Here is a 21,575-nt window from a genome sequence, read left to right as displayed (position 1 = left end):
GCTCTGCCTTTCATGACTATCCAATATTTGTTTTTAATAACGGATAGTAACCTTCTTTAGCATGCACAGGAACGTCCCTAGAAACACATAATGTTTGGAGGGATAAGAGACAGTCTGTTGTTGCTAGGCAACTTGGTGAAGTGTCAGTTTCAACTTTTGACACTGACAAACCTTTTCTCGTAGACTTTTCGATATATTGAAAGTCAATGCACTTTTCCAATGACCTTCCTTTGACATAGTATTCCCATATTAATCAATTGTGAGCCAGTTTAGATAGTTTTCATGTCCTCAGAATCCCTCTCCAGTTTACCATTTTTTTCGTATAAAACAAATAAATTGACTTTTGTCTACCTGTCACTCATGAATCAGTTTTGTAAAAGATGGTTTATATGTCCAAGTTCTGAAAGTTAGTCATGTTTATTACAGCCCACATGGTCTCTGAGATAATCACACCATATAAAAATTAGTGAATAAAATAATAGCCTTTATCATTCATGATAATGTGCCTTATGAAGTTGTTGTCTTTCTTTTCCTGTGGAAGGCCTCACGTTAGGCCTTTAGTTGAATAACATCATCCAAACTAGCACATCCCCCAATAACAGTATATATATATATATATATATATATATATATATATATATATATATATATATAAATGAAAATCTTAATATATATATATATATGTGTGTGTGTATGTATATGTGTATATAAATATATATATATATATATAAATATGTACACGCCACATTTTACAAAAATTGAAAGATTAAGTTAAATAATTTCAGCACATTAATATATGAGGGCAAAATGCAAACTTGCGTGTTTTACAGTTTTAATCTGACACTAATGTTATAAAATAATGTGAAAGTAAACTTCTAAATGCTACGTTTAACATAAGACTGATAATTAAAAAACTTATATTACGAGAATAAATATTTACATCACCACCTTTACTAAGACAAGTACAACAATTATAAACAACAATTAATAAAAAGGGAATCCACACAAACCAACAAAGAAAATACACCTGTTTATACCTAAGAAAGATCTCACAGTAGGAGGGTGAAACTAATACGTCTTCATATAAACAAAACAACAACATAATGTTTATTCATACGCGTATCAAGTTGAGTATATATAATGTACACAATATTTTACTATTCTAGACGGGTGTTTTTATGGGGGGGGGGGGGGGGTAGGGGGAGGTGGAAATGGGGAATAGGGAGTGACTGAGCTATATCTTTCTTCTTAGTTTCAATTAGTTTTGCTTTTTGATAATATTTCTATGATTTATGCAGAAACGGTATCTATTTTGAATGATGCAGTAGGAGTCAATGGAAACAAGTCCATTGAAAGCTTGTGCGATTGTCCAGATATGATTTTATTTAATAATAATATTGCGCAAAAAGAAATCAAAACTATTATTATCATAAGATACGATCAAAATATGTCACCAAACGTCCTATGAGGGCAATTCATGATGGGTTAACCCTCACCCCCCCCCCCTCCCCCACAAACACACACCTTCCAACACCCCATCCCTTCTCTGTCAATCCTGTATTTACAGATAAGGTGTATAAACCTGGCGAATGTTTAGCATATAAAGACCACGACCTTTAGTTTGAACAAGAGTCTAACCCATCACAAATTTGTCTTACGTTTCTCGCAATAGCTCGAAGTTCACGTATCAAGGCCTTCTTATTTCTGATGTGTCCTTTCGTGGAATCGATGTTCTCTGCCTCATTATAGATATTCCATACGCTTAATGTTCCACTGAAGACATTCGACCATAGTCCCGAACTCTGAAACAAAAGGAGAAAGATAATGGGATGATCATGGGGTTTCAGAAGGCCATGGATTCGATCAATGTTTTCACATTAGTATGTAAGCTCGGGCATCGGTGACTCACACCATCTAAGCGCATTAAAAGAATATCGTGTGTTCTAATCAGCAGTGTGCTGGTTCTTTGGATAGTGGGTACCGTATATATTGAACGACAAGTCTCAAATAATTCCATCGTCCACAGCAATGAAAACTCGAGACATCGACTCTCACAGCATATACATACATACATATTTAATTTGAGAGCAGTCTTACATTAAATAAGACTGAGCCACCTATCGAACAAAGCTAGTCCTATAGGAATAGCATGGTAACAAAATAGTAACTATAATTGACTGCAAAGTAGCAAAATATAATTTGTTTTGCTTTGCTGTTTGGCGTGCAACCCTGGTTAGTCACAATGACGTAGCCTACCATAGGCATAAAATCTATTTTTCAACTGAAAGTTTGTATTAAAAGTTGTAATCTTTGAAGTATTCCTTTTCAAAAGAAACGACCCAATATGGCAAAACAAATGTTACAATAGGTTTACTGAAAGTAACTTGACCTACTTTGCAAAATGGTTCTTAAAATTGCTCAACCGTAGGAGTGATGGGTGTTATATTTGAGGGTGGTGCATGCCTTGGCATGCAATCGATGCCTCCGTTACTAATGACGTAATAGGATCAAAGTTCAGAGGTCAAAAACAAAATAGTGCATTTTGGCCATCATCTATAGTGGTAGTAAGACCTGTATTGCTATTACTTTACGTAAAACTTAAACAGCCACGGGGTCAAAATTAAAATCAGCGCGAAAAGTGTCCAAATTTCTCTTAACCCGCAATTCATATGGACTTTAAAACGTAAAGGGATCTAGATGAGCACAGACTGTTGTGCCTCAGTCGGTGAGGACATGGCTAATGATCAGACATCGTCAAAGCTATATTTTGTGCCATTACACGGGGGCTAAAATGAAACTTAAATGACAGAAACCATCACTTCCGTGATTATCTAGGTTAGTCACGAGTTCAAAACTTGGCAAAGTCGTGCGAAAAGTGTGCCACAAACTTCTCCGAATCTGCAAGCTCAATGGACTAATGTGTCACTGTTAGACGTTATATGGCTAAAGGTCAGAGGTCAAAGCTCATTAAAACCAAGTTGAATACTTCTCACAAGTGGCAAGGCTTGTGGAAGTCAAAGTCAGTGGGTGTTTACCCAGGCATCCGCTGTTTAGATTCGTGAGCGATGACATGTGAGGGTCAGCGGTCAGAGGTCATATAACAAATTATTAGTTTAGGTTTGTAGCTTCATATATTGCAATTTCCATCGCATACCTTTATATTGCTTTCGATATATGTGGTGGGTGTATGAACTATTTTACTTCTTGTTAAATACTGTAAAGTTAATAACCTTTGAGCCAAGTAAATGCAAAGAACCGCCAAGGACGCTCTTCAATTCTGAACTGATGGCACTTTTAAGCCCTTTGAACAATCCAACAGCATTCGTTGAACCCTTTTTCAGTTCATAGATCTGCCCTTTCACTTCCTGCCAAGTTTCTCGAACAATGGTAAGTGCGTCGAAATGATCAATGATCTCGTATATATTGGTGCATAAGTCTAAAAGTTCCTCAAAGTCTATTTTCTCGCCTTTCAAAATCGATGGCACAATCTTTTCAATATTGTGAAGTCTGCGAATGATCTTCTGTGACTCTTCCTCGCTGAGAAGCATTTCGCCGTCTATGAGTAACTTTGCTGCTGCAGGTAGACTGTCGATGCCTTTACGTGCTACCTTATAAACTTCGATGTTGTGATGCAATTTACCAATTCGAGAGAGGATTCTCTTCAGTTCTTTCTCATTTATGTCATCTTTTATGCTTTTCAAAGCTATGTTACTGATGTGCCCAACTCCAGAACCAAAAGTCAAGTAACCACCGTAGTAAAAGAGGGCAGGACTGAAAGGTGACGGGATGAACGAAGAGGCGACTAACAGGCCGCCAAGCAAACCTCCTTGGGACGAATATAAACTGATCTGGTCTAATAAGTGAGAGAGTTCTGAATCTAATTGGTTTGCTATTTCGTCAAGCCGATAGCTATCCGGGTAACCATCTTCTCGGCAATATGTTCGAATATCCTGCAGAAGACAAAACAGTCAAGAGTGGTTGCAAAGAATAGCAATATATGCAATGTTAGTAGACAAAGAAAGGGATTTATCAGTGAGTAAATAATTATTGAATAGTAAATCATCAACTCCAGTGCACCCGACGCACTTAAACACATCAGATACTTGCAAGGTCACGCTTCGCATCACATCTCAATTTCAAATATTTTCTGGGGTTTTCTGGGGTTGTATCCCCCAGACCACTTTATATGCCTCAATATCGGCAGAATTTGAAGCTTTTGTTTCTTCTGGGAAGTGCCCCATACCTACATGGCTGTCGGCTTCAATGACCTCAGGATAACACCCCTTTTAATATCCTTCATCCGCCTCTGGCCCTTCCGTGAAGGTTCAGATGCGTACTTTTGGTGACCCCACCCCGCCAGTTGAAATGCTGTGCACGCCCCTGTCTATGACTTCATAATCATAATAATATTTATAGGAGATTGTATCAGAATAAAGCTTTAGCTTCGGGCAGTGTTTAGTTCTTAACCCTTTCGAATAATCGCACAACCAATTAGAGAAATCGAAACAACTTCTGTGCACGTTTTACTCCTTGTGGATGGACGTTTTGCGTGTTAAGATTTTTGGTCTCGTTCTTTGTTTGTGCCTACAGAGCTTCACAATCACCTTGAGTCCTGACTGGCTCATCCCAAGGCTTTGAGTGTACCCCAAAAAACCCGTTGATTTAGAGCATCAAAGACCCAATTCAGCGTATGAAGCTTTGACAAACCAATGCATTTAGTAAAGTCAGTCCATTATAATAATCTTAATTATAAGAAAATAAAAACAATTTCACCATTAACAAAATTAATACCTTCAACTTTGCTGCAGCAGTGATCATCTTCTGAGCGATCAAATCCTTGTCTCCTTCATTATAGTGTCTAATAACGAAGTAATTAAAGAAAGAGTATATAATATAATCAATTAATATATATATATATATATATATATATATATATATATATATATATATATATATATATATATATATATATATATATATATATATATATATATATATATATATATATATATATATATATATATATATATATATATATATATATTGGCCGTCGGATAAAGTATAAAAAGTGGCTTTCAATGTTGACTTTTGTTGCAAGATCCTGGGGACTAAAAGAAAATCATAGTTGGTTGATAATACATATTCTTAAAATTAAATATATAAGTTGCACATTAATGCACGTGCCCCAGGAGGGTTTGTTATCTCATCGCTCCCATGGGGGATGAGATATTGTGGTTCCCTTGACAGTTGGGCCATATACGGCTACGTCCGTTTCCATAGCAACAGTTGCCATGGTAATGATTGGTTATTCTGAGTAGCTACTCAGGAGTGGGGGCTCACCCATGGTGACCGGAAGTCCATGACTGAGGGATTGGTCAAAACGTGTGCGGGCGTGTGGGGTGTGGATATGTGTGTGTTTGTCATTGTGTCATTCAATGTTTGTTTGTGTCTCGTAGTCCCCAGGAAGCAATGGTCAGAGATGAAAGGTAAAAAAATAGTTTAATTTTATCTTTGCTATTACTCCAAGGGAAAAAATAGAGTTGACATGGAACCTTCACAGGTGTAACGAAAATATCAAGTACTATCAAAATATGTGGTTGCCATGGAAACCGAGGTCAAAGGTCAGGTGGTTAAATGTCAAAGGTGTATTTTTAAGAATGTAGTAATGTTTACTTCAAAAACGTCTTTCCAGATTGCATAGCTAATAATAAATTTGTTCATTTGAAATCAGCGTTTGTTTGTGATGAGATATGCAACTCCGTGGATTGCCCTCTTGTTTATATTGTGTACACTTTGGTGTGTGGGTGTGACAAGTTACCAATGGCCAGATGTTAGTGTTGTGTGGTCGAGTGAGAGGGCCTGGCCTTGAACAAGACCGTAAACCAACTTCAATGTTTGACAGGACAAAATGGCGGCCAGTTCCTCATGCTGATTTTTACAAACTTGAAAATATTGCTAATTTTGTACATTTTATCAGGGACAAGCTACATCCTTGACGTAAAACCTTGTTAAAGGATCTGGAAAGGAAAGGAAATGTTTAACACTAGAAGGCGCATCTGGTGGGTACCTTGGGGCACGATTTTTGTTTGGGAGGGCACGTGCCCACCCACCCCTAATCCCCCATCCTCTTGGCGACGCCACTGAACCTAACCCTATAGGTACGAACCTGAAAAAAAGTAATTTGGCCACCCAACGTTGATCTCGTTTTCTTGCTTTCCTCTGTGTTGGGGGGGGGGGGCATCTGTATCGCTTCCAATCAATGTTGTCTGTGCATCAAGTGTTCTGCCTACCTATACTGTGGTTGTATTCCCCGTATAGTACGTGCGGTTTTATACTTTTTATAAGGAAAAGTCGCCCAGGAAGAACCTGGGCACGAAAACCAAACTACAGAACGACTGATGCGCTCTCAACCCCAGTCCCCTTGCATCGGGACTGTGACTGTGTGATCATCGTCGGGTGTGCATCACCATTCCCCTCGAAAGGGAACAGATAATACACATGATCTGAGCCAAAAGGCCGAGATTGGATACACATGTACCCTTGTGCTTGCTAACACTACTTCAAGGGCTCACTGTGTTCACTAGGGCTCACTAGTAAATACTTGCTTCCTGCTCATTGGCCGTTTTGAAACGCTCATGAATTATGCAGTAGGCTACTGGGAATTGAGTGGAAATTTAAATACGAAAAGGCCGCCGAAGAAAACCTGTCAATCATGTTTATTCAGGCAATTACCCGCTAAGTAGTGAATATGTATATATGCATGAGAAACTGAATATAATTGTATGTACGGAAAGAGTAGTGAATGAACGGCCGAAAATTCCCTGAAAGAATGTAACAATTTGTTTGAGACTCCAAACACTGAATCCTCCTTTGAAGTGACTATACGTGCGTTCCGAAAAATGAATCGATATAGGCCTACCACCGGTGTTTTTCATGGGTGAAACATGTCATTTAGTGTCTGAAAATAACAGTAATAGTTGTTAAAACTAACAGAAGCGTCGAAGCAACGGTAACATTTTTAAAGCATTTTAGAAAAAACGATTCTCATTATGAGAGCTAGTTCACGCCTAGTTGTGAGTTTAGCAATGAATATGCAAACTAAACAGTAACAGTGTCACCGGTATAACACCTGCAAATTATTGAAGACATTGTTCCTTCGATCAGCTTCAATGAACTTCAGTTAGAACTTGATCGAACTGTTACTGTTAGCAGGCGTACAAGTACTACAGGTAGAAGCCTATGTATTATAATCACATTAGTAGCCTAGTCAGAGACCTAGCTCTGATAAAGTTCGCTATGAGGTCTAGTCAGGGAGACATTGTGAACATGATCGAAGGTTTGTGATACCAAGTATAGTATTATGGGTGACCATAGCCTAGGTTTTTCTAGTCCCATCGAAGACCAGCTGTTCTTCGAGCAATGGATACAAGTTTACGAACAACTAAGCACTTAACGAAAGAAATGTGTAGATATCCCTTCATATTTGGGTATTTGTCAACCTTGGTCAGGTTTCAATTCAAAACAATAACCAGCTTTCATTAGCTTCTAACTGACGTGACTTCTCTACACCTAATACAAGTTAAACATCTATTAAATTACTGCAATAGAAAACAAATCATGATGACAAATACTCACTCTTCATCCAGATTAGTGGACGATAAGGCCGTCTGGCAGAGCCCGACCAAAACAAGGACCAAGCTGAATATCCTTGTTTTCTCCATGGCTGTGATAAAGAGAAAACTAGCTGATATGTGCAGTAATCAGGTATAATGTAATAACAGCAAACGGACAGAGGCTAACTGGTAGCTGCGTCAGATGTATGTATACTTGATAAACACTGATAACAGAATGTATTTATGTATTTCTTATGTCAAGAGCTTGACAAATTTTAAACCTTGCGTGTCTATAAAGTGACACGTCACCCTATGCTCATATACGGGCGTTAATTTTGACAAGGTGATTGCTTAAGAGGGGATTTCCGATGCTTTCTACGCTATGCGCAGAATCATTGACTTTGATAACGTAATTGCGTTCGAGGGGTTTTCCAATGATTTCTATACGCTATGCGCAGGAGCGTGTTGTTTGTTATTCATTCAATATAATACCATAAGCCTATCATTGTGCTACTTACAAGAATCCTTCCATGATAAGCGAAACTGCCACTAAGTACTAGAACTGACAGTTTGAGCAGTACCAGAAAATGGTTAGGAACTTCATATTTGATATTAAAAAATAAGAGTAAAGCATCATAATAAAGAGGACAAGTTAGAGAGTTTAGCATCTGGAAAAGTTTATTGTCCCAAGGTCCGAATTCCAAAAATAATCGTTCATAAAGAAAGTAAACATGAAAAATCATCGCTTTTCAAAGCATGTATTAAAGTTTAGTATTAAAGCAAGGGCGTAAGGACCGGGGGCTATAGGGAAGCGGCAGCCCGCCCCAGTGAAAAATATGGGGGGCGGAAGTATCATTCCGCCCCCCCCCCCCCGCTTCGCAAGTCAGAAAACCCCTTTTTCATTTCCAAATGAGTAAAAAAATAATAATTTGGAGCACCAAATTTTGCATCTAAGGCTAGGTGAAAATGCAAAATTATTTACAATATGGAGTGGGTGTTGAAGTTTGCTATATAGCACCAAATTGCATCTGAGGCCACCTGGAAATGCAAAAAAAAAATCCAAAGGGGAGGAGGACACCCCCTCCCATTAGACCCCTCCCCCAGGCCGGCCATCAGTCTTCAGCCCCCCCCCCTACTAAAAAGTACCTTCCTACGCCACTGTATCAAAGAGTTTATAAATCACATTCTACAACCGTTTTCAATTTGTTATTTTCATACATACCTCTGCCTTTCATGACTATCCAATATTTGTTTTCAATAACGGATAGTAACCTTCTTTAGCATGCACAAGAACATCCCTAGAAACACAAAATGTTTGGAGGGATAAGAGACAGTCTGTTGTTGCTAAGCAACTAAGTGTAGTGTCAGTTTCAACTTTTGACACTGACAAACCTTTTCTCGTAGGCTTTTTGATATATTGAAAATCAATGCACTTTTCCAATGACATTCTTTTGACATAGTATTCCCATATTAATCAATTGTGAGCCAGTTTAGATAGTTTTAATGTCCGCAGAATCCCTCTCCAGTTTACCATTTTTTTCGTATAAAACGAATAAATTGACTTTTGGCTACCTGTCACTTATGAATCAGTTTTTTCAAAGATGGTCTATATGTCCAAGTTCTGAAAGTTAGTCATGTTTATTACAGCCCACATGGTCTCTGAGATAATCACACCATATAAAAATTAGTGAATAAAATAATAGCCTTTATCATTCATGATAATGTGCCTTATGAAAGTTATTGTCTTTCTTTTCCTGTGGAGTCCTCACGTTAGGCCTTTAGTTGAATAACATCATCCAAACTAGCACATCCCCCAATAACAGTATATATATATATATATATATATATATATATATATATATATATATATATATATATATATAAATGAAAATCTTAATATATATATATATATATATATATATATATATATGTGTGTGTGTGTGTATGTATATGTGCGTGTATATATATATATATATAAATATGTACACGCCACATTTTACAAAAATTGAAAGATTAAGTTAAATAATTTCAGCACATTAATATATGAGGGTAAAATGCAAACTTGCGTGTTTTACAGTTTTAATCTGACACTAATGTTATAAAATAATGTGAAAGTAAACTTCTAAATGCTACGTTTAACATAAGACTGATAATTAAAAAACTTATATTACGAGAATAAATATTTACATCACCACCTTTACTAAGACAAGTACAACAATTATAAACAACAATTAATAAAAAGGGAATCCACACAAACCAACAAAGAAAATACACCTGTGTATACCTTAGAAAGATCTCACAGTAGGAGGGTGAAACTAATACGTCTTCATATAAACAAAACAACAACATAATGTTTATTCATACGCGTATCAAGTTGAGTATATATAATGTAAACAATATTTTACTATTCTAGACGGGTGTTTTATGGGGGGGGGGGGGAGGTGGAAAAGGGGAATAGGGAGTGACTGAGCTATATCTTTCTTCTTAATTTCAATTAGTTTTGCTTTTTGATAATATTTCTATGTTTTATACAGAAACGGTATCTATTTTGAATGATGCAGATAAGTCAATGGAAACAAGTCCATTGAAAGCTTGTGCGATTGTCCAGAAATGATTTTATTGGATAATAATATTGCGCAAAAAGAAATCAAAACTATTATTATCATAAGATACGATCAAAATATTTCACCAAACGTCCTATGAGGGCAATTCATGATGGGTTAACCCTCACCCCCACCCCTCCCCCACAAACACACACCTTTTAGTAGCCCATCCCTTCTCTGCCAATCCTGTATTTAAAGATAAGGTGTATAAACCTGGCGAATGTTCAGTATATAAAGACCACGACCTTTAGTTTGTACAAGAGTCTAACCCAACACAAATTTGTCTTACGTTTCTCGCAATAGCTCGAAGTTCACGTACCAAGGCCCTCTTATTTCTGATGTGTCCTTTCGTGGAATCGATGTTCTCTGCCTCATTATAGATATTCAATACGCTTAATGTTCCACTGAAGACATTGGACCATAGTCCCGAACTCTGAAAGAAAAGGAGAGAGATAGGCTAATTAGGTGATCTTGGGGTTTCAGAAGGCCATTGATTTGATCAATGTTTTCACACTATAGTATGTAAGCTCGGGCATCGGTGTCTTTCACTATCCAAGCGCATTAAAAGAATATCGTGTGTTCTAATCAGCAGTGTGCTGGTTCTTTGGATAGTGGGTACCGTATATATTGAATGACAAGTCTCAAACGATGCCAACGTCCACAGCAATGAAAACGCGAGCCATCGGCTCTCACGGCATATACATACATGCAGTCTTACATTCAGTAAAGACTGAGCCACCTATCGAACAAAGCTAGTCCTATAGGAATAGTATGGTAACAAAATAGTTACTATAATTGACTGCAGTGTAGCAAAATATAATTTGTTTTGCTTTGCTGTTTGGCGTGCAACTCTGTTTAGTCACAATGACGTAGTCTACTATAGGCATAAAATCCATTTTCAACTGAAAGATTGTATTAAAAGTTGTAATTTTTGAAGTATTCCTTTTCAAAAGAAACGACTCAATATAGCAAAACAAATGTTACTATAGGTTTACTGAAAGTTATTGACCTACTTTGCAAAACGGTTCTTAAATTCCCTCAACCGCAGGAGTGATGGGTGTTATATTTGAGGGTGGTGCATGCCTTGGCATGGAATCAATGCCCCCGTAACTTACGACGTAATAGGATCAAAGTTCAGAGGTCAAAAAACAAAAAAATACAAACGTCTCCGAATCTGCAAGCTGAATGGACTAATGTGTCACTGTTAGACGTTATATGGCTAAAGGTCAGAGGTCAAAGTGTATTAAAACCAAACCACTGGAGGTAAATAAACATATGCGCCGAAATGACATTGTGGCGTGTCATAGCCATGAAGGAAATGAGCTTTCTATGATTCTTCAGCATTAATTGACATAAAACGTCAAAGGTCACGAGTTCAATCGGTCATGCTTTGCCAAAAGGTTTGTAGAATACTTCTAATAAGTGGCAAGGCTCATGGAGGTCAAAGTCGGTGGGTGTTTACCCAGGCATCCGCTGTTTGGATTCGTGAACGATGACATGAGAGTGAGGGCGGTCAAAGGTCAAATAACCAAATTGTTAAGTTAGTTAGGTTATTAGCTTCATATATTGCCTATAGTTATTTACATTTGTACTTGTGAACAACCGAAGGCGTCACATAAACACATACAATTACCATCGCATACCTTTATTATTGCCTTTGATATATGTGGTGGGTGTATGAACTATTTTATTTCTTGTTAATTAACTGTAACGTTTAATAACCTTTGAATTTGAGTCAAGACTCTGACAGGCACCGCCGAGAGCGCTGTTTAATTCTGACCGAGGGCACTATTGTTCCTTTTGAATGATCCAACAGCATTCTTTGAACCCTTTCTCAGTTCATAAATCAGCCCTTTAACTTCCTGCCAAGTTTCTAGAACAATGGCGTCGAAATGCTCAATGATCTCGTATATATTGATGCATAGTTCCACAATGTCCTCTAGGTCTATTTTCGATGGCACAATCTTTTCAATATTGTGAAGTCTGCGAATGATCTTCTGTGACTCTTCCTCGCTGAGAGGCATTTCGCCGTTCATGAGTAACTTTGCTGCTGCAGGTAGACTGTCAATGCCTTCACGTGCTACCTTATTTATGTCTTCTCTTATGCTTTTCAAAACTACGTTACTGATGTGCCCAACTCCAGAACCCAAAGTCAAGTAACCACCGTAGTAAAAGAGGGCAGGACTGAAAGGTGACGGGATGAACGAAGAGGCGACTAACAGGCCGCCAAGCAAACCTCCTTGGGACGAATATAAACTGATCTGGTCTAATAAGTGAGAGAGTTCTGAATCTAATTGGTCTGCCATTTCATCAAGGCGATCACTATCCGGGTAACCATCTTCTCGGAAATATGTTCGAATATCCTGCAGAAGACAAAACAGTCAAGAGAGGTTGTAAAGAATGGCAATATATGCAATGTTAGAAGACAAAGAGATTGATTTATCAGTAAGTAAAACATTATTGAATAGTAAACCATCTACTCCAGTGCACCCGGCGCTCATAAACACATCAGATACTTGCAAAGTCACGCTTCGCATCACATCTCAATTTCAATTCTTTTCTGGGGGTTGTATCCCCCAGACCACTTTATATGCCTCAATATCGGCAGAATTTGAGGCATTTCTTTCTTCTGGGAAGTGCCCCCTACCTACATGGCTGTCGGCTCAGGACAACATTCCCCCTTTTAAAATCCTTCATTCGCTCTTGGCGCTTCCATAGGGGTATCGGTCGCAGGGAATTTTGAGTAATTATTAGCACAATCTTACGTTTAAAGATATTTACATAGATCTATATGATGATCTTAAAATGCCTCAAAGTGCAGAATTCGGATGCTTCGAATGTTTATTTTTTCGGGGAGTAGCCGACGCCCCCCCCCCCCCCCACCTATATGGCTGTTTGCTTCAATGACCTCAGGATAACACCCCTTTTAATATCCTTCATCCGCCTCTGGTTTAGGTGCCTACTTTTGGTGACCCCCCACCCCACCAGTTGAAATGCTGTGCATGCCCCTGTCTATGACTCCATAATAATACTAATATTTATAGGAGATCGTATCAGAATAAAGCTTTATTGCTTCGGGCAGTGTTTAGTTCTTAACCCTTTCGAATTATCGCACAACCAATTAGAGAAATCGAAACAACTTCTGTACACTCTTCACTCACTGTGGATGAACGTTTTATGTGTTTAGATTTTTGGTCTCATTCTTTGTTTGTGCCTACATAGCTTCACAATTAACCTGAGTCCTGACCGGCTCATCCCAAGGCTTTGAGTGTACCCCAAATTTAAAATAAAAAACACGTTGATTTAGAGCATCAAAGGCCCTATTCACCGTATATGAAGCTATGACAAACCAACACATTTAGTAAAGTCAGCCCATGTATAATAATCTTGCTTATAATAATAAAAACAATTTTATCATTAGAAAATTAGTACCTTCAACTTTGCTGCAACAGTGATCATCTTCTGAGCGATCAATTCCTTGTCTCCTTCAGTGTAATTTCTAATAACGAAGTAATTAAAGAAAGAGTATATAATATAATCAATTAATATAATTCAATTTATATATATATGCATATAAACATATATATATATTCATATATATATATATTCATATATATATATATATATATTTATATATGTTGATACTAGTTGAGACTAGTGGAACACTAGTAGTTGTAACTCGGAGTTTCACGCGTTGTAGCGATCGTCAGACAACAGTTGTATATATATTTATATATATATATATATATATATATATATATATATATATATATATATATATATATATATTTAGATCGTCAGACAACAGTTGTCTGACGATCGCTACAACGCGTGAAACTCCGAGTTACAACTACTAGTGTTCCACTAGTCTCAACTAGTATCAACATATATTCCGCTCTGTCCACTGGACATAGAGCACTCTGCGCCAAGATAGACGCCAACCAACCAACTCTATATATTTATATATATATATATATATATATATATATATATATATATATATATATATATATATATATTGGCCTTCGGATAAAGTATAAAAAGTGTCTTTCAATGTTGACTTTTGTTGCAAGATCCTGGGGACTAAAAGAAAATCATAGTTGGTTGATAATACATATTTTTAAAATTAAATATATTAGTTGCACATTAATGCACGTGCCCCAGGAGGGTTTGATATCTCATCGCTCCCATAGGGGGATGAGATATTGTGGTTCCCTTGACAGTTGGGCCATATACGGCTACGTCAATTTCCATAGCAACAATTGCCATGGTAATGATTGGTTATCCTGACTAGCTACTCTGGGGGTGGGGGTTCACCCATGGTGACTGGAAGTCCATGACAGGGATTGATCGAAACGTGTGCGTGTGTGTTTGTCAACGTGCTCTCTTAAAATGAGAGACTGAAATTTCAGTCTAATCGACTGAAATTTCAGTCTAATCGACTGAAATTTCAGTCTAATCGACTGAAATTTCAGTCTAATGATGGATGGGATAAGGGATCAGACTACTTAGACTGAATTCCAGTCTGAAATGTAAAGACTGAAGGTCAGTCTGAATTAGACTAAATACTCTTCAGTCTAATAGACTGAAAATCAAACCACTTTAGACTGAACAGTCAGCCATTTAGACTGATTTATTGCAGCACCAGTCTTAATTAGATTGAATACTTTCAGTCTATTAGACTGATATCAGACTGAACAGTCTGTCCTTTAGACTGAATTATTACACATCACAGCTATACTGTCAATCTTATAAACTGCAAATTCTGGATTGAGCAAGCTTTTCTATTGATCCTCCGTGTTGGATAAGTGCTGGAATTCTTCAATATAGATGCATTTAAGGCCATCAAAGACAACATTCAATGATCTGTTAATGCAGGGGAATTTACTGAAAGGTGCATAACGGCTTCTGAATTATTGTGGTCTAAATTTCAGTCTTTTTCTCCACACAAACACCAGAAAACACAATAAACTATTCGGATCAATGTTAAACAAATCATGTTATTTCAACATGTTCAGTGAAAGTAAAAACAAATGGTTGAAGACAAATGATATTTCAACATCAGTGAACACACTATACTTTGGATATAATATCAGTTGAACAAGAATTGTAGATATCTTACAGGGATAACATGTAAGACAGTCTAACATTTGGCTTCAAATATGAAATAGAATTAAATTCATAGGTGTGAGCTAATGTTTTCAGCTAAAAATTGACTTAATTATAAAAAAAAATGTCTATGCTTCGTGTAAATTCCTGTACTAGCTTGTGTATTGTTTAATCTATCTGCTTTCTATCTTTGTCACTGAATACATTAACATCACAGAGCTGCACTGGAGAGAAGCGACTTTTAGTGTTTGCACGATGCAAACATTTGAAGTGCAAACAAATAGCCTACACTGTCGTTTTGTATAGAACATGAACATCAGGCAATCAAGGGCCTGATAAATTTGTCTTACTCTGGATTTACCTTAATAAAGATAAAGACAAAAAATCTTCAGGATATATGCGCAGACGTTGCAAAGATGTGAGTAAGCAATTAAAATGCCTGTCAGTATTGATGTTATATTTAATTTTAAAAGAGGAATTCCACAAAACAAGAACACCTACAGTCCATGGTAGTATGCACTATGCATGCTACTAATAGCATTACTTATTACAATTCTAATGAAAACAGACGGTATAGAAGATTGCCAAAACTTTGAGCAAGTCTGAAGTATTCCCTGTTTTAAGTTTGAAGCTTGAGCAAATTGCCACACAGGTTCCGAACAGTTGAATCTTGCTCACTTAACATGCAAATCATGTACGTGAATCATTGATTTGAATGGATTTAAAATGGTGTGAGACATCTTCAGTTCGCGGCAAACGTCTATCATTGTCAGATGATGTAAAGCGACTTCTATTCAATGTATATCTGTGGTTAAAGTTAACAAGCAATTGCGTATTTTAATGCAAGAAAATTAACAAACAAACTTAAGTGGGAATTATGTAATGTCATACAGGGACTATGTTCCAAAAGATCTTTGCATTCCACCAAAGTGAAACAATGATTTGACCTTGAGATGTTTATGCTTCCAACATGAGCAAAGAAGGAAATAATCAATCACAGGGGTATTGGATTCCCAAGATTTAATTGCCATTGGCTACAACAGTGAAAATAACTAATGTAATACAATCACAACATTCCCTTTTTACTGAAAGCTTACAGCTCTGACCGATGTGGCTAAGCTTCGCACAAGAGACTTGACTTCTGTTGGTGGCAAGACTTCATAGATCACAGAAGCCAAAAACTCCCAAAATTGCTGGAGAGGTGGGGCGTATTCAACATTAAATACATAGTGACATTTGAAGAGCATGTCAGCTGCCTCCACAATATTTTCCCCAGCTGGAATAGCCATTTTGTCGGCTACAATGAAATATTGCTGATGGCCAGTTTCATGTCCAACAGAAAGTATAAATGGCTGACGATAGACGTTCCTTTCTCGGGCTGCAACTTCAACATCTGTGCCTTCCTGTTGAGTAAGGATATGAAATCAATTTAAAGGAACATTATTAAAGAATTGTCAAGGGAGTGAACTTAACCCATTAATGCATTTTAAATGAACCCAATTGTTGAGAACTCCTGACATCGATAAATTAATCATGTTATGGGATTCCTTAACTTGGAACCCAGAAACAAAGGATACAGTACTTGTATTTCCCTAGGAAAGAATAATGAAAATACATACGACTGGCAAGAGAAGGCAGAGCTAGCTTTGGTCACCACATATGCAATGTATGTTAGATGTGATGTATACAATGAAGGATGGCCTGCAAAGAAACTTTGACCAGTGCAACAACTACCAATAATAATAATAAGCAAGGGATAGCCGAACCTATCATGGATGGCATTTTCTTGGTTTAGAATGCTAGTACAGTTAGTACATTTAAAAAAAAATGTATTGAAATGAGGTTTCAATGCTGACAAGATCGTTTAAAATAAACCCTGATTTGTGCCTTTAGGTCACATGTTGTGTCAAGACACCAAATTGTCTCTTTCTTTGCTCACAGTAAGCCTATAATCACACTTTCACATGTACTGCACTTTATTGTCAACATTTAGGCTGTTTGGCAAATGTGAACAATTAAATCAGATCAGATCAAAACAAATCAGGCCTTAATTCACATATATGCCAGTGTTTGCATTTTCTGAGTCCCAGTGTGCATGTATTGAAGGCCACACTGTACCATACACAGTGATATATATAACAAAGCAACGGTCTCATTGGTGCTACTTTATGTATTAGCAAACATCTTCGTTCTTCGTCTTCGATACGGTGACACATCCGCAAAAAGGGACAATATCTGACCACACACACGTCAAGAGAGTAACTAGTTAAATCTGACCTGAGTACTGATATAAGTGACAGGATTCACAGAACTACTGGAACTACTAATGAGGTCTGAAGGCAGACTATTCCAATCCCTAATTGTATTTGGAAAAAAACTATACTTATAGCAATTGGTACTGACATACAGTTGGCAGAAATGCATATCGTGCATGTTCCGACTCCTACGCAGAGGCTTTCTTAGGCAGTCAATAGGGATCTGAGCCTGACCATAGATGCCCTTAGCAAATAAGATGATTCTACTTTGTCTGCGCCTCTCTGCCAAGGGCACCAGGTTTAGGTCCCGTAACAGAGATGAGACAGAGCCAGGCTCTCTTGAATAATCTGAAGCGATGAAACGGGCTGCACGCCTCTGAATGTTTTCGAGGTTGTGCTGCAAGAAAGCTTGGTGGGGATCCCAGACAGAACTGGCATATTCCAATACTGGCAGGAGGAGACCTTTATATGCAGCCAATTTTGCATCCTTCGAACAAGGGGATAAGTTTCTACGAAGAACTCCCAATATCCTATTGCCTTTGTTACACACATTTTGAATATGCTTTCCCCAGTTGAGATCTGAAGTGATATGAATACCCAGATATTTAACACAATCAACCTTAACCAAGTGAACCCCATTGAGCATGTAATTGAAATTCACAGGTTTCCTCTTTCTAGTAATGGTCATAATGTTACATTTCACCGGCTGGAAACTCATGCCCCAATCTTTAGCCCATTGCCCTAGTATATTAATATCTTCCTGAAGTTGATGACCATCACTGACATCATCGATAACCCGATAACAGACACAGTCATCAGCGAACAGTCGGACACCAGAAGAAACAGCATTACCAATATCATTTATGTAGGCCAGGAAGAGAATGGGTCCCAAAAATGACTCTTGCGGAACACCGGAAGTAACCTTAGAAGGATTAGACCTAGACCCATTGACAACAACCGACTGCTCTCTATCACTCAGAAAAGCATCCACCCAGCAGAGAACCTGATGTGAAACACCCATAGTGTACAGTTTAGATTTCAATAATTCGTGAGGAACAGTGTCAAAAGCCTTCTCAAAATCAAGGATGAAGACATCCACTTGCTTTCTTTGGTCAAGGGAGGAGGCCCATTCGTTGATGACAGAAACGAGCTGGGTCTCGCAGCTATGGTATTTCCTGAATGCATGCTGTTTAGCAGTCAAGATGTTATTATTCTGGAAATGCTCCATGATATTAGAACTGATTATGTGCTCCAAGAGCTTGCAGCAGATACTGGTAAGGGAAACAGGGCGATAATTGCATGGCGAGGATACATCATTCTTCTTATATATGGGGCAGATGTTAGCAGTTCTCCAATCCCTAGGTAGTCTCCCATCAGTGATTGATTGCTGGAAAAGATGGCTGATAGTTGGAGCAATATCAGTAGCCAGTTCCTTTAGTACCCAAGGATGCATGTTATCTGGCCCCACAGCCTTTGAAGTTTTCAAACCCCGCAGCAGCTTCTCCACTCCAAAGGTGGAGACATGAATGTCATCCATCCTCACACACAAAGGACTTTGTAATGGGATTTCATCTGGGGTATTCCTAGTAAAAACACTGGAGAACTGCTCATTGAAAGCTTCACCTTTATCTATGTCACTGAACACTATTTTGTCCTTAGTCTGCAGTGGAGGAATGCAATATTTATCCTTACGTTTACCATTTATGTATTTCCAAAAGGGCTTACAGTCAGTTTTGACATCCCCCAGGATGCCATTTACAAAATTTGTGTGTGAAGCTCTAATTTCTTTCTTTATTCTTGAGCGCATCTCCACCCATTTGTCATAGATATTGGTCTTACTAGTTCTTTTGTACAGACTATGCAGTCTGTCGCGCCTTCTGATGAGTCTCTGAATGTGGATGGACACCCATGGTAATGACTTCCTACCTGAAGACATCTTTGAAGGTATGTTTCTTTTGACAGTACTGTCTAAGAATGACTTTATGAGTTTCCAGTTTGATTCAATATCCCGTTTGTTCTGTAACCCATTGAAGTAATTTTGAGTGAAAGCTCTCGTTTCATGACGCATGGCATCATAATTGCCTTTAGAGTAAAGTAAGATACGTCTACGTGGCTGTCTATCATAGGGCCGAAAACACTTCAGTGTACAAAGGACCGTGTCATGGTCACTCATAGGGGATGAAAACTTAACTTCCTCGTACTGACTAGGCGTGTTAGTGATAACGAGGTCCAAGGTGTTTTCACCTCTAGTGGGGAAACTGACTAGCTGGTCCGCAGCAAAATCATCGATGATATCTAACAATGGTTTGCCACAACTTTGAGTTAAACAGTTTAGACTTTTCTTGTTCAGTCTAGTAAACCAGTCAATTTTACTGAAGTTAAAGTCTCCTAGGACATGAAAACATGGTTGTCTACCAGCTTGGTATTTTGCTGTGATCATGTTCAGTTGCTCTCTGAGTAAGTTGATATGATCAGAAAGAGCATCAGGATCCTTGTACCAGGAAGCAACATAGTGGCAACTACCATTTACAGTGAACTTCGCCCAAACAGATTCAGAGCCATTTGTGAGGAAAGGAGCCGCTACCGGTTGCAACTGCTTCTTAATCAGCAACATTGTACCCCCACCTCCCATGGTACGGTCATTTCTAAAAGTGACGTACCCCAAAGTAGCAGGCAGGAGCTCTTGTGAACCAACAGAACTGTCAATTTTGGTTTCTTGGAGCGCTACCACAACGGGACTATGAGTATTCAGAAAGGCTTGGAGCTCTAGTTTTTTACTTCTGACACCATTGATATTAATTGAAGCAAGGACGATCTTGTTCACAGTTTGCCTTTTGCTAGGCACTTTGGTTATCGGGCCCCGGCCATGGGGCAACTCACTGGGGGGGATCATTACTAGGAAGCGAATCCAAGGCACTAAAGCTATTGCTTAGATTAAGTTCATTTTGGGAAGCAGAAACCCCTAATGTGGCTGACAGATTGGGGTTGCTACAGTTTGGACAAATCCAAACAAAGTCGGACAATTGCAACACCCTATAACCCTCTTTTGTGATGTTACCGCAACGAATGTGAACCCACTTGTCACACTCGTCGCACTGAAAAGCCTTGTCATTCCTTTTGACTAGTTTACAGCAAATACCACAATAAAAACCTGCACCAGGATTTAATTCGATGTCCCCTGCCAGCACAAGTAACAAGGATAAATACACCAGTTTGCGACGTGAGGTAATGGGTCCGGTGTACGAACTACTGTGGACTGTAACATATCTACCCTTTTTACCTATGTTTGAGATAAGATAAGAAAGAATACTGACTGACCTTGAGCTTGGAATATAACAAGATGACATATCTCTACCAGTATCAGCCTCCCTGATTCCCACAGTATGGACAGTAAAATATAACAGCAGACCCATCCCAAACAGCAGTAGGCCCAGTGCAATCCTGCAATGCATGATGTATGTGTTCTGTTTAGAAAGAAATTCACAATTGGAAAGATGTTATTGCAGACTATGGGGGATGATATCAGCACTATAGGTAGGTTGGATACTGGTATTACTATTAACAGTGTGATGAAAGCATCACTTATTTGCATGGTTTTTCAGTGGCCCCTTGTAAAAATCCATTAATTCATTACAGGTTTTACTTACAGGTATATTCTGTATAAAGTACAGGACAGCTCCAGATCTACTAGTTGCCAGCTTCCCATAACTGGACCTCTTCATGTTGACAGATCTGTGCAACATGTAGATAAGAGCAGATATTGCACAGATGTCTTCTAAAATGAAAAGAAGCAATACCAAAGAATTAGAACATCACAGAAATGCACCATAGTTCAAATGGTATGGAGATTTTCCATCCACCTCCCACAACTTTTACAGTGCCTCTCTAATTAACTAATAAAAGGGCACATCTAAAAATTCCAAGAGCTTAAGGCAGTCTTTCTTTCTAATGTAGGCATTATTCTCTGAATGAACACACCAATGCCATAGGACAGA

At 38.2% G+C, this 21,575-nt stretch overlaps 2 protein-coding genes across 4 annotated transcripts in view; both read right to left on the bottom strand.

Moving 5' to 3' along the window:
* Window positions 1-1,183: 1,183 nt before the first annotated feature.
* LOC139960412 (uncharacterized) overlaps window positions 1,184-21,575 on the bottom strand; it is a 47,827-nt gene continuing 27,435 nt past the window's right edge. The window contains exons 1-4 of one of the 2 annotated variants that reach the window (XM_071958759.1): window positions 7,636-7,937; window positions 4,792-4,858; window positions 3,231-3,950; window positions 1,184-1,802 (exon numbers count right to left, since the gene is read on the bottom strand). In XM_071958759.1, coding sequence (XP_071814860.1) covers window positions 1,617-1,802; window positions 3,231-3,950; window positions 4,792-4,858; window positions 7,636-7,721 — 1,059 coding nt within the window. In that variant the 5' untranslated portion in view covers window positions 7,722-7,937 and the 3' untranslated portion in view covers window positions 1,184-1,616. Of the gene's footprint in view, window positions 1,803-3,230; window positions 3,951-4,791; window positions 4,859-7,635; window positions 7,938-21,575 lie in introns of those variants that run through there. The other variant, XM_071958760.1, reaches the window with a different exon arrangement.
* Window positions 10,043-21,575, bottom strand: part of LOC139960415 (uncharacterized) — a 30,109-nt gene continuing 18,576 nt past the window's right edge. The window contains exons 2-4 of one of the 2 annotated variants that reach the window (XM_071958764.1): window positions 13,649-13,715; window positions 11,939-12,579; window positions 10,043-10,649 (exon numbers count right to left, since the gene is read on the bottom strand). In XM_071958764.1, the coding sequence (XP_071814865.1) occupies window positions 11,986-12,579; window positions 13,649-13,715 (661 nt within the window). In that variant the 3' untranslated portion in view covers window positions 10,043-10,649; window positions 11,939-11,985. The remainder of the gene's footprint in view (window positions 10,650-11,938; window positions 12,580-13,648; window positions 13,716-21,575) is intronic. The other variant, XM_071958762.1, reaches the window with a different exon arrangement.

Source organism: Apostichopus japonicus, chromosome 19, assembly GCF_037975245.1.
Source record: "Apostichopus japonicus isolate 1M-3 chromosome 19, ASM3797524v1, whole genome shotgun sequence".
Lineage (NCBI taxonomy): Eukaryota > Metazoa > Echinodermata > Holothuroidea > Aspidochirotida > Stichopodidae > Apostichopus > Apostichopus japonicus.
This window is presented reverse-complemented; position numbering and strand designations above follow the sequence as displayed.